Consider the following 12,099-nt stretch of genomic DNA (forward strand, 5'->3'; position numbering starts at 1 on the left):
GAACAGAATCAGCGTGGCTTTCAGGCCAGGCTTGGCTCTACCGGCAAAGTGCATATTGTAGAAGTGAGCCTTATTAAGAACCTTTTACCCAGGCCAAGATGCAGGAATTTCTCTTAAAAGAGGCACACACTACCTATTGCCCAGTGTGCATCCCATGCAGGTTTAAGAGGGGCTCAAGATCTGGGATGCAGCCTCGGTCTCTGCCAGAGTTCGCTGTCGTTATGACATGCCACGTTTGTGGTGTAGTGGTTGTTGTACCATTTAACTTAACGTTAAGCAAGTGAAAGCTGAATAGACGGGTATGCAAAATCTGTATCATAAGGACATAGGACAGGATCTGTTGTGTGATTACTTTAATTCCTTTCTCTTTTTTTTCTTGTACCCTTATTCAAAATAAAACTGTAATTTTCATAATATGATCAGTGCCAGAAACGATTCTCAGCATGAATTCCTAGAGCTGAGTGCTTTACAAAGCACTGTCATCACCATTTACTAGCTAAGGTACTTACCCAGAATCACAAAATAAATCAGGAAAAGATACTTGGTTTAGAATTCGGGTCCTTTGAGAACCATTGTGCTTCCTAGTTTCTTGTTCAATGTTTTCTTTAATGGTGATGCATAAACATCATGGGAACTGTTAATGTGTTCAGGGTGTGGGAACACCAAGACTTAAGACCTATCTTTATTGACCTGTTTTGGAGCGCCTACCTCTAGAGCACTGATGCCAAAGCTGTAGAAGAGAGCTATCTGTTACGCGCTGCAGTGCCGGCAGCTTGATGTCACTGGGGACCGTTCACTTTTGGGGATTGCTTTCCCTACCAATTAAATACGTTGTCAGTCCAGGAAAGATCACATCAAGGGTCTGGTCCCCTGTATAGTGTGAGGAGTGGTATCGTCAGTGTCTATATCCAGTTCTCCCTGATTCACTACCATGAAAATTGTGAGCCCATTCTGTGAGCTGTGACCACAGTGTTATAATGTGTTCTCTGTAGTAAAACCTTCTTGTCTTCTCTGGTCTGTCCAGGGGTTTGGGCCACGGAGCCTTTGGTGAGGTATATGAAGGTCAGGTGGCAGGGATCCCCAGCGACCCCACTCCCTTGCAGGTGGCTGTGAAAGTAAGTGACAGTGTATGAGTTATCATGATGGTTTCATGCACTTTTCACCCAGGAGTCCCAATGCATTATAAAAATGAAGATGAATTATGCGTTACTATAGTACTGAAGGATGCGGCTAGAAAGGTTGCTGCTCTGTTGCAGCACTTTAATCCATCATAGCGATGATACAGCTTGTAGCGTATGGGCTTCTGCGACTATTAAAAGGATCTGCAAGTAGTAAATGGGCAAAGATTCCCATGCAGCTGCAGTAGACTGCAAGTATGAGAAATAAATCCATCCTCTGTCCGTCCTCCATATGCTGCGCCTGGTGTGGTAATCTGTCCAAAGCCTTTGAGTCAGAGGCCAAAAGTCTTCACAGGGCCACGAGCAGCTGGCACACATGTCAAGGAGCCTGCAGGCAGGAGGTGGCTGGTTTTCCAGGGATCTCACCACTCCATTACAGGATGGGTACATACTGGATGTGAAGCCAAATCCTAAGAGACCCTGGTAGGGTTCTCCAGGCCTTCAGCAGCCTAGCTAGCTTGCTTTCTCCTAGAGGTTACGTAGTAGCACAGTCCTACAGCTGGTGATAGTTCACAGTCTTGCTGGGAGGTAGGAGTATTGAACTGTCAGAGAGCTCAGGGACTGTGGTCTCGTTCCTCGTCCTCTATACGGCAGAGTCCCGTAGGTTGAGCACTGTTCCCTGTGCACTCCGGGCTATTCCCTTTGCTGGGAGGAGGAGCACAGTGGCACTGATGGGCCATGTGTTCTGATATTTACCTTTCAACAGGCTTCCCAATCTAGTTTAATAATGGACTAGCTATTATCTTAGAGTGAGGTCTCTTTAGAGAAACAAGGATTGCTGCAGACAATGTTAGTGCTTTTGTGCCAGGTGTTCTACCGCTGTAAGTTTAAACATCTCCTTGTCAACCTCTTCTTTCTTTTTCAGACATTGCCAGAAGTGTGTTCAGAGCAAGACGAGCTGGACTTCCTCATGGAAGCTCTTATTATTAGGTGTGTATGAGTAAGATGAACAGCGCTTGTGTAGGCTAGAAAAGCCCAGCACTGTAAAGAAGGTGCTTTGAGAGGCAATGTCCACGCAATGCATCTATACAGTAGTTTCAGCGCACGGCTGTCAGTATTTTACAGAAGACAGGCATTGCCATCCTCTTCTGTTCTTACAGATGAAGAGGCACCAGATGATCAATGGCTAAATTTTCAAGAGAGTCCACACCGGTTTTTGTTATCCAAAGGGAAAATCTTTAGGCCCAGCTTTCAGAATTGATTATAGGATCCTTTGATTTCTCTTAGAAATCAGAACATGTGGTAAAAACAAACCTTAGCAGTTTGGGTTTGACTAGTCAAAGCTAACAGATTGCATTGATTTAATGCTGCTGTCATGTCACATTTCAGTGGCGTCCTAGAATCCTAGAAATAGTGGCGTCTAGAGTCCTAGAATCCATGGAAATAGTTTCCCATCACATTGAAGTGTGGAAAAATAGGGAAGTAGTAGAGACTAGACCTTGAGGAATATCCCCTACATAAGCAGGTCCCTGTGTCAGTGTACTCTGCCCTAGCCCAGATTCTGCCCCTTGGATAGGGAACTTAGGAGCAGAATTTTCTCTGTTTATTAGACATTCTTTGCTTCCAATGGCCCACGAGTCTTGCTGTATCCCAAAAGGGATACAGAATATAGGAAGAGGAAAAGCAGTCAAAAGCCACTCCTTCCCCACCTGTTTCTGCACTTACGCAGACAGGCACAGAGTGCAGGGCTAGCGCTTTAGCTTTATCCAGTTACCCTACCTTTGAGATTTGTTGCTTTCTGAAAAAAAATAATAAAACCCAGACAAAAACCAACAAACATACCCCACAGCAAAACATTTTGATTCTTTTCTGCAATTCTGCTTTTTGGATCAAAGTTCCTTCATAACTGAGTCTCCCTGTCTCCACAGCAAGTTCAACCACCAGAATATCGTGCGTTGTATTGGGGTGAGCTTGCAGGCACTGCCGCGTTTCATCCTGCTAGAGCTCATGGCTGGAGGTGACCTGAAATCATTCCTGAGAGAGACACGGCCTAGACCGGTAAGAAAAGAGAAAATTGAATTTTATTCAGTAAGCTACTACCACAAGGTAAATACATAACTATAAAAGAGCTGATCCATGCAGCTACTGTTTCCCGGCATTTTAGAGGGTCTGAAAATTTCTGTTGCTAGGCCACCACTATGGGGACAGCACACGGATGTATAGGGGACAGCTGCTGCTGGGGTTATGCAGAGGTTCCTCATCCCTGGGCTTTGCTAGATAGCATTGCAGATATTATCTAAAGAAGGAACGAAATCAAAGTTTAAGAAAAAAGAAGTAAAACTTTACTCCTCCACTCCTCACACCATCTGGGGGCAGGTTGGGTGGAAGTGTTGAGCTAGTAATGATAAATCCATTATTTAAACTGCTGATCAGGTGCATTTCCGTGGATAACTGTTTGACTTAGGCAAGGAGAGAATCCAGCCTGGAGCTGTTGACTTAACAGCAAATATCTTTAGTCCAGAGTTTTAAAGGTTTTCCCACTGAAATCAGCATCAATAGCAAATGACAGTCAGTTGGAAATGTGTGAGAAATACATTATGACTTTGAGAGAGAAATCGGTATTTCAGAAGAATAGTTTGCTCGGAGTCCCTGGATCAGAAAGGCACCCAGATGTTGTTGAAGTTTAGCACCAGGACCCAGCTTCATGCTTTGTCTCTATGTTTCTTTGACACAGGGCAAAATGCTGGATTTTATCAGTACAGGAGAGACACAAATTGGCTGTAACAGAAAGAAATAAGGTCCTTCCTCGAGGCATCTGGAAACAGATCAATTTTGTATTTTTTCCTTGCAGTCTGGTTTTCAGACATCTAAAATGGTCTGTGTTGCTCAGGAGCACCAGTCTTGGATAAGTTGCAGTGAAGTGGCTCCTGCCTGACTAAGAAGGCTAAACACCCAGAAAGTCAAGATGTTTGAAATCTGAGCAAGCAGCTTTTATAAATTGAGGTTGGTTTTCTGTAGCACCTGGAGATGCTCTTGTCAGTTTGTACAAATGGACTGAACTTGGTGGTAGGTGAATGAGGAAATTCATGTTCAGCGTGGGCTCTGCTGTCACCCAGTACCCAGCAAAATGGCAGGGGCAAGGGGTGCTGTCCGGTAGGTGCTTTGCTCAGAACTGCCAGGACAGGCTGTGCTAGGTGTGAAGTGCCAGGTGAAACAGGATGGTGTAGGGCAAGGGTATCCATTACTTTGCAATGGAAACATCTTTTGGGATCATTAAGTTAAGAGAAGCCAGCTCAGTAATGATCAGGGTCTTGTGAGGAAGCACAGAATACATTAGTCCTGAACAGCAGGACTTCAGGACTTCAGTACCTACTTGCAGGAAAATGAACCAGTTGCTTTTGTCCTTAATATTTGTAAGATGTCTTGCCCACCCACCCCCCACCCTTAATCTTTATAGGATGCAGTCATGGGAGCCTTCTGATCCGAATTGTTTCTTTCTGTTTGCCCCTACCCCAGTCATGAGTTCTTCCTCGCGTGCCAGGGTTTCCATTGCTGTTAGCGGTAGCTCTGTGCAACCCCAGTGACAGCTACGTCAGAAGAGGTGGATGGTTCACTCCAGGCACCTCATACATTATTTTTCCTAGGTATTTCTCTTTCTCCCTTCACAGTCTCTCCTTCCTTTCCTGTTCTTTCCTTGTCTTTCCTGAGCTGTTTGAGTTTACCGGAGACTGACCATAACTACTACTACACAGAGGGGCTGTTCCCAGCACCTTGAAGATCCTCCCCTATTCCTGTGTTTTTAACTTGCTCCCAGGACTGAAGCAGACCTAGGACTGCTGCTGCTGCTGTTTCTTGCTCTGTCCCTGTCACACTTTGGGAAAGCAGATGGCTTCAGTGCGGACGGGCAGTTGCAAGCTGGAGCTGATTCAGATAAACAGCTTCCAGCCCCTCTTTAACAGCTGGGTGAATGTGGACAGCCTGACTGCGTGCAGACACAGATCTACACGTTTCTGCTCCACTTCTGACTCCTCCCTTCCCCTTGCCTTGCCCTGCTTCTGCTACTATCCCATGTGGCAGCTACTTTGCAAGAATGACAGGGTAATTCATTGCCTGGCTGCCAGGGCAGCTTATGAGGGGCTAATGGCACCTGTGAGCACTGAGAAATCAGCCTCTGGTGCAGGTGTTCGAGTGCTGGCTCAGAAACTATGAGGCTCGGAGACTGATTGATGAGAGATGTGTGCGGGGCGTTGTGCTCTGTGAGGTCTGAGATCCAACTGTGGAAATGGATTTACCCTCTGTGTACAGTTGAGGTGTGACAGAGTCTCTCAACATAAAGCCCACGGCTCAGCACTGCTGGACGTATCTTTGCACTGCTCTTAATGAGCCCTGAGCTGCTTTGTCCCTCCTATTGCCCGTTCGAGGAAGACAGGCAGAAGGAAGGCATAGCGGACTGGACCTCTAGTTTTGCAGGCCCATTAAAGGGAAGGAAAGACAAGGGACAGTGCAGGTAAACAGGCTTTGATGAGCTTTGCTTCCAACAGGAATTAGTAGAACGCACAAGACCTTGCCGACTGACTCAGTAACAGAGGTGCACTGCTTACGGTGCAGTATGCGCAGTATAAATTACTGTTATCGTTTCCCCTTGGGTTTTTTCCATTTTTGTATTTTTCAGCTGATTTCCTTACTACCTTGTCTTTCCCACCTACTTCTGCTTTCAGCCTGATTGCAAAAGAGAGATTTAAGTGTTCATTCTGTACCTTCTTTCCCCCGTTGCTCTCCCCACTTCCCTGCCAGTAACTTCCAATTCATTTGCCAGTTTCAGTCAAATTTAACAGAGGTGCAAAAGGCATTAACGTGGCAATAATTCTAAGGCCTCAGGAAAAAGAAAGCACCACGCTAGAGTAACCACCAAGCAAAACAGTTGTCTTGTTTGGCTTGCCACTGTCCAGCAAGAACATGTGTGACTTGGAGCAAGACACACACAGCATGCTGCCACACGCCCAGCCACTGAAAAGCGTGGAAGGGAGCAGAGGGAATGGTGGAGAAGGTGAGGCAAGGGAAGAGGGAACTTAAGACATGGCAAGGGATGTGAAATGGGAAGTTAGAGCTACTGCAGGAGGTATCAGGACATGGGATCCAACTTAATGGGAGATCAAGATGCTGCCAGCCCAGGTTATTGTATGTTATTCACCTGTGTTCGTCGTGTAAATAATGAAAGCAATGGTTAGCCAGCATGTAATGATTTTTCTGGACTCTAAGCAACAATGATCGTATGTGTAAGCCAAATGTTCATCCAGCATCACTGATACAATGCCAATAACTCTTGTGGAATAGTCTCAGTTTATGCCAGCCAGGTCTACTCCATAAGCTTCAGATTCATACTTCTCCATGGGTCCAGGGTTTACAACCCTGAAGGGTTTCTGTGTTCCAGTTCTAATAAAATTCCACATCTATTACAGGATCACCCCTTCCCCCTCATCTGGAGAGAGGCAGTCTGGTAGATTCAGAGGCGCCTGGAATTGGAGCCTTTGCTCATCACGGGCATTGCAGAGTTGTCCATTCTGGGAAGCTCCGTGCTGGTCTTTCTCACACATAGCACAGCAATCAAAGAACAGCTCTGGAAGATAAATTGTATGTGGATAAATGATTCCCCTGCTTTGTGCTGTGCAGCCTGTTTCACAGAGCAGTGATTACACTGAACAATACACAGAATTTCATTCACCTTTAGCAAGATTCAGCCTTGTACAGGGAGTTGTGACACTGGTGCTTCCAGCGTGCCCGCTGCTCTGAGCGGCGGTGCACTGCAGCTGGCATTGTCCATTCATCTGGGCAGCAAAAACCAGAAAGTGAATCCTTGGGTGTCTCAAGGCTGCTCCCCTTGCAAAATGAATCCCAAACCTCCATTTCTCAAACAAATTACTCGGCTAAATTGCCCTTGGCTGGGCAGTCACATCTGTTTTAAGACTATGGAAGGTGGAAGGAATTCATCCAAGGAGGGGGTAGGAAGGGAAAAAAGGAAAAAAGAGAAAAAAGCTACAGTGTTCAGATCAGCTTGTAGCTTCAGCTGACTGCCTTGCAGTACAGCTCAGGTCTGGCATCGATTGCACAGTAAAGAATTGGGCTTTTTACAGGATTTTCACTTCAGGTTTCTGACCTTTGCGCAGAAGAGGAGAAAATGGGTAGATTGAGATATTAATTTCCCTTTGGTTATGCCCTGGGAGGGAAAAAGGAAGCATCTGCATCCTTTCTTACTGTACCCATCTTGTGTAGCTGGTGAGTCACTGTAACTCATAGAAGTAAAAAAGATTAGTCCCCTTCCCCGCAAAAGGGGCAAGGGTGGAGAGGCTTTACATTTCCAGGAAATGGTTGCTCTACAAAAAGAAAGGCTTAGGGGAAGATGCAGTCCAGTGTTTTAAAGGATCGGTTAAGTATATATATGCAATGCATGATATTGCATAAATAATAAAATACAGGCAGGTGGTACATAGTCACAAACGATTTTGTTTTATGGCACTGCACTGAAAAAACCCCAGGCTTTCTTCACACGGAGATGCAGCATTTTTCAATTATTTCATTAGTCAAGTACTGAGGCCAGGTTTTCCCTAATCTTTTCAGAAGACATTAAGACTTTTTAGGTTTTACCAGCCGATGCTCACTGATTAACTACTGGCTGCTGCCTGCTGCAGAGCCTGGACTTATTTCCAGTCCCAGGTAGCAGTGGTTTAGGTCAGGTGGCATGGCCAGCGCAGCATCGCTTCAGTCCGGAGGTCTGTTCCATCCCAACAGACGGGCTGGCAGAGCCAGCAGTCCCTGTCACTGGAGAACCTGTGCTGGGTTGTGCATTGCTGGGGAGGCCCACGGGCAGGCGTGCCTTTTGGGCACAGTGGTAGGAGTCATATGAGAGAGCTGGAGGGTGTGATAGGCTTGTTTGGTCCGGTAACTAAGGCTCATAAACACTTTGCTAGCAAATGGCTGCTGTGGAATAAAGCGGTCACTGCCACCCAGTTGTTCGTCTTCACCCCACCAGCAGCAGCGATTTCCTCCTCCCCCAGGGGACTGGCCGCAGGGCTCTCTGATTCACACCTCAGTGCACAAGCTGATGGTTTGGCTTCAGAGGCTGGCAAACACAAGCCAGTGCTAAGCCTGCCCTTTTCACTAGAGCATCTGGCTCCTTCTGGCAAGGGCTGTAGACTTCATCAGAGGGGCAGGAACAAGAAGTTGGCAGCCCGAGTCTTCCATAGCCGTTGGCTACGCAAACCTGTGTCAGAGCTCTGAGGGACAAGATAAAACCTACACAGATGTGGAGGAGGGAAAAAGCAAATGTGACTCATGCCGTTACACAAAATGTCATTCTCATTGTTTAAGGTGACTCTAGAGAGGAGCTAGCAATAATACAGAGAAACTGAGTGAGGACCAGTTCAGGTTACAGATCTCCTTAAAAATCATGCAGAAAATTGAGTATCATCTCCCATGAGAACCGGGGGAAATTCCTACAGGGGCATCCCAATGGAGTTGGAAAGTCAGATCCAGCTGTTCTGATTCTGTCCCTGGGATTTGGGTGACATGGTGCTTGCACGTCCTTTGTACAGTTCATGGATATGAACTCTCTCTTGTGCATTTTTGTAATCCCTTTGTGTAATCTGAGCTGTCACTCGTTGGAGAGTTCCCAGTGCTGTATTGGTGATGAATCATGCCATGTCCTTGCTTTTAACCCACTTCTGTCCCTTGTCTTTTGGTAGAATCAGCCCTCCTCCCTTTCCATGCTGGACTTGCTCCACGTGGCTCGTGACATTGCTTGTGGGTGTCAGTACCTGGAGGAGAACCACTTCATTCACAGGTAGGTGTCCACATCTGTGTCAGCACGGGCATGACTTGCATACAGGCCAACACCAACGCGTAATGCCCTGCTTAGTATGTTTATGTCCTGCTGCACTCTAGTGGCTGGATACCTTTAAACAAGGTAGCTAAAATCCCAATAATAGAAGTAATTAACAGAAAATCTACTCTATATCAGGTTGCAGAGGTCCACAGCTTTACCAAGGATCCTGAGCTCTGTCTCGGTGCCTGCCGTGTGCAGCCTGTTTGGCTACTCTGCAAACAGAAGCACAGTCTCGTGACAGAAGCCCTCAAAGCTCTCCCCATCACGCATTCTGCTTAGTGCCCTTCTGCTCATTCTGAAACCCTTTCCTTCTCCCTCTCGAAGAGCAGCTGTACAAGTACAGAAGTGCAACACCCCGTCACTGTTATTACCTGCTCCTGCGGAACGGAGTGTTCGGCAAGTGTCTAAAATTCTGCCCGTTGAGCAGAGATGAGGAGAGAGAGACTGTAGTTCACTCTTCTAGAAGAGTTACCCACCGGGTCTGCCGCCGTGGTGGTCAGACCTCAGGGCTCATTTCAGCACAGCAGAGGTGGAGCTGGAGCTTCAGCTGCGTACACAGATTCAGGCCTATACCTTTAGTCTTTTCTTCCTGACTCTGACCGTACGACACCTGTTTGGCAGGGTTTGAACAAGAACACTAGGAACAGGTCAGGGGATCATCTCCCACGCAGCTTGATACTGGGACCATCACTGAAATCAGTCCCATCGCGTGTGACTCCTCAGAGACTTAAAAATACCTCCTGGGGTGAAGGGAGGCTCACAGGAGACCCAGCCTTTCAGCTGGCAGATGCGATGTGAAGTTGAAAGAGGAAATGTTAAGGAGCAGAACTGCTCCTGCTCTTGGGGTAGACTGGAATTTGGGACATCACTAGTTATCCATAAACACTGACTTTTCTGGCTGCTGTGGGCTCTCTGCAGCTCAGGAATGTAGATACTATTCTTTGTTTTCTCTTTGGCTTGTGGAATTGTCGAATGATTAAGTGGTTCTTCTCTTTCTGTTGCTTTTCTTCCCTTTCCTTGTAGGGATATTGCTGCCAGGAACTGCCTCCTTACCTGTCGAGGGCCTGGGAGAGTGGCTAAAATTGGAGACTTTGGAATGGCCCGGGATATATACAGGTAGCAGAGCTAAGCCCGGGGTCTCCACAGGTGGAAGCTCACTAAAGTAAGCAGTGTTTGTGCAGGAGAGCAGGCTGGCGTGCTGCTTGCCTAACCCTAGCAAGGCGAGTGTGGAGAGATCCCACCCTGATGGATCCCAGCTCGTGCTTTTTTTGGTGTTTGCCATCACCTATAATGAACCGGTGCTCTGGAGACTTTTCCCACTCCTGAGGGCTTTCTTCTGGGTAATGAAGTCTGACGGTCATAGAAGGTGTTTTCCCTCCCTCTTACACTCTGTCCTCAGTTTCTCGTCTTTACTTTCTCCAACTGAATGGCCCTTTTGTTGACGTGCCCTTTTGTTTTGTCGTCCCAAATCATTCTGAGTTTAATCTCTCTTCTTGATACCCCCCCTGCCCCTTTGGTTTGGATTCATCGGTAAATCTCCTTGATTTACTGCAGATAAAGAAGGAAGGTGCAGAGGAAGGTCAGGAAAATGTAATCACCAAACTGGAATTCAGCCAGGACACAGGGTTAACTACTCTGCTCTTGCAAGAAGTGCCAGAAAGTCTTTAATGACCACAAGTAGTCAGGGCTGCAGTTTGATACCTTATATTCCAGATAGCACCTCCAGAAGCGCAGCGCTGTGTCCTGCTGTGCTGAGGAATTGATCTGCCTCTGACTCGAGGAAGGAATGCCTTGTACTCGGTCACCTGCGCTGTTTATTCCAGTGCATTGCCTTCTATTTTTCCTGCCTGGAGATTCTCCTGTGCAATTAGTAAGCTAGGCCCGGCTCTGCTTAGCTTGAGATCTGACAGTTTTGCAGCCTGGGGTGATGCAAACAGAGTTCTACCTTCAAAAACCCAAGTGTATCATTAGAGCTTCTTCCACCGCCACCCCCCCACCCCACCCCCGCCTCCCTTGGCAAAGCGCTCCCACTCTGCCCCGCTGTCAGATGGACTCTGCTGGGACAAAGTAGCATCTGTCACAGTCACACAACGAGCAGAACCGACTGCCAAGATGAATGCTTTGGTGCTAAGTTTTCAAAGGTGCCTTTGAAGTTTGCACATGTTTCTGTGTCCAGGAAAATCCTTTGGATGCTCAGGCTGTGGAGTTATGAACAGTGATACCAGCTTGCGTGAGCAGCCTCCTGCAGCTGCCCGCACAGGATTTGGGGCTTGCGGGTTTGATTTTAAGTGACGACACTAAAGACTAATTCCTGTCTCAGGAGCACGGGAGGTGGGTTTTGTACCACTGCCCCAGCTCTAACAGCCGAGCATCCTCTCCACCGAGCTCCTCATTCTTACAGAGGGGTTGGGATTTCACTCTCAGTGCTTTAGACTGGGTACCTGTGGGACAGGCTTTGTTTATTTTTGGTGGGGAAGCTCAAGGTGACCACTTGTGAGGTGAGGTGGAGATCCTGCTGTGGCTGGGAAGAGCAGCAGGACAGCACTGCCAGAGGCAGTTCACCGTGTGAGTAATTCACTAGGGTGTGCACACAGCTAAGGGTGACTTGGGCTCACCAGCTCAGGCCTCAGGTGAGTGGATCAGGGCAGTCCTTCCACAGCCTGCCCATTTCCACCGGGTTTGGGAGAAGGAACAGGTCTCCAGCATTTTCTCTGCCATGCTGTTTAGCCTAAATTAGTCTCTCCTCTGGCTCATGGTTTTAATATTTGTAATTTTAAAAATTCCCAGTTAATGGCATTTTCTGAATTCTTGGCTGACTTTCTGTTTTGTTTGTTCTTTGCAGAGCCAGTTACTATCGGAAGGGTGGGTGTGCAATGTTGCCTGTCAAATGGATGCCTCCTGAGGCTTTCATGGAAGGGATATTTACATCAAAAACAGACACATGGTGCGCTTCCTTTCCTCCTCTCTCCGGTCTGTCTTGTAACCCCTTTTTAGAGTGTGAATATTTTGTAAGAAATGCGTGTTCTTGTTCATTTCTCCTTTACTAAAAAGACAAGCTGGGTCTTCCAGAGCCAGTGATCTCGGAGGAGATAAGGGAACAGA

At 47.1% G+C, this 12,099-nt stretch overlaps 1 protein-coding gene across 2 annotated transcripts in view; it reads left to right on the forward strand.

Moving 5' to 3' along the window:
• ALK (ALK receptor tyrosine kinase) overlaps window positions 1-12,099 on the forward strand; it is a 357,284-nt gene that overhangs the window by 336,464 nt on the left and 8,721 nt on the right. For both annotated transcript variants that reach the window (XM_080408812.1, XM_080408813.1), the window contains 6 exons: window positions 1,025-1,115; window positions 2,044-2,108; window positions 3,047-3,176; window positions 8,858-8,955; window positions 10,021-10,113; window positions 11,840-11,941. In XM_080408812.1, coding sequence (XP_080264938.1) covers window positions 1,025-1,115; window positions 2,044-2,108; window positions 3,047-3,176; window positions 8,858-8,955; window positions 10,021-10,113; window positions 11,840-11,941 — 579 coding nt within the window. The remainder of the gene's footprint in view (window positions 1-1,024; window positions 1,116-2,043; window positions 2,109-3,046; window positions 3,177-8,857; window positions 8,956-10,020; window positions 10,114-11,839; window positions 11,942-12,099) is intronic.

The sequence above is a fragment of the Falco punctatus genome (genome assembly GCF_963210335.1).
Source record: "Falco punctatus genome assembly, chromosome: 12".
In the NCBI taxonomy this organism is placed as follows: Eukaryota; Metazoa; Chordata; class Aves; order Falconiformes; family Falconidae; genus Falco; species Falco punctatus.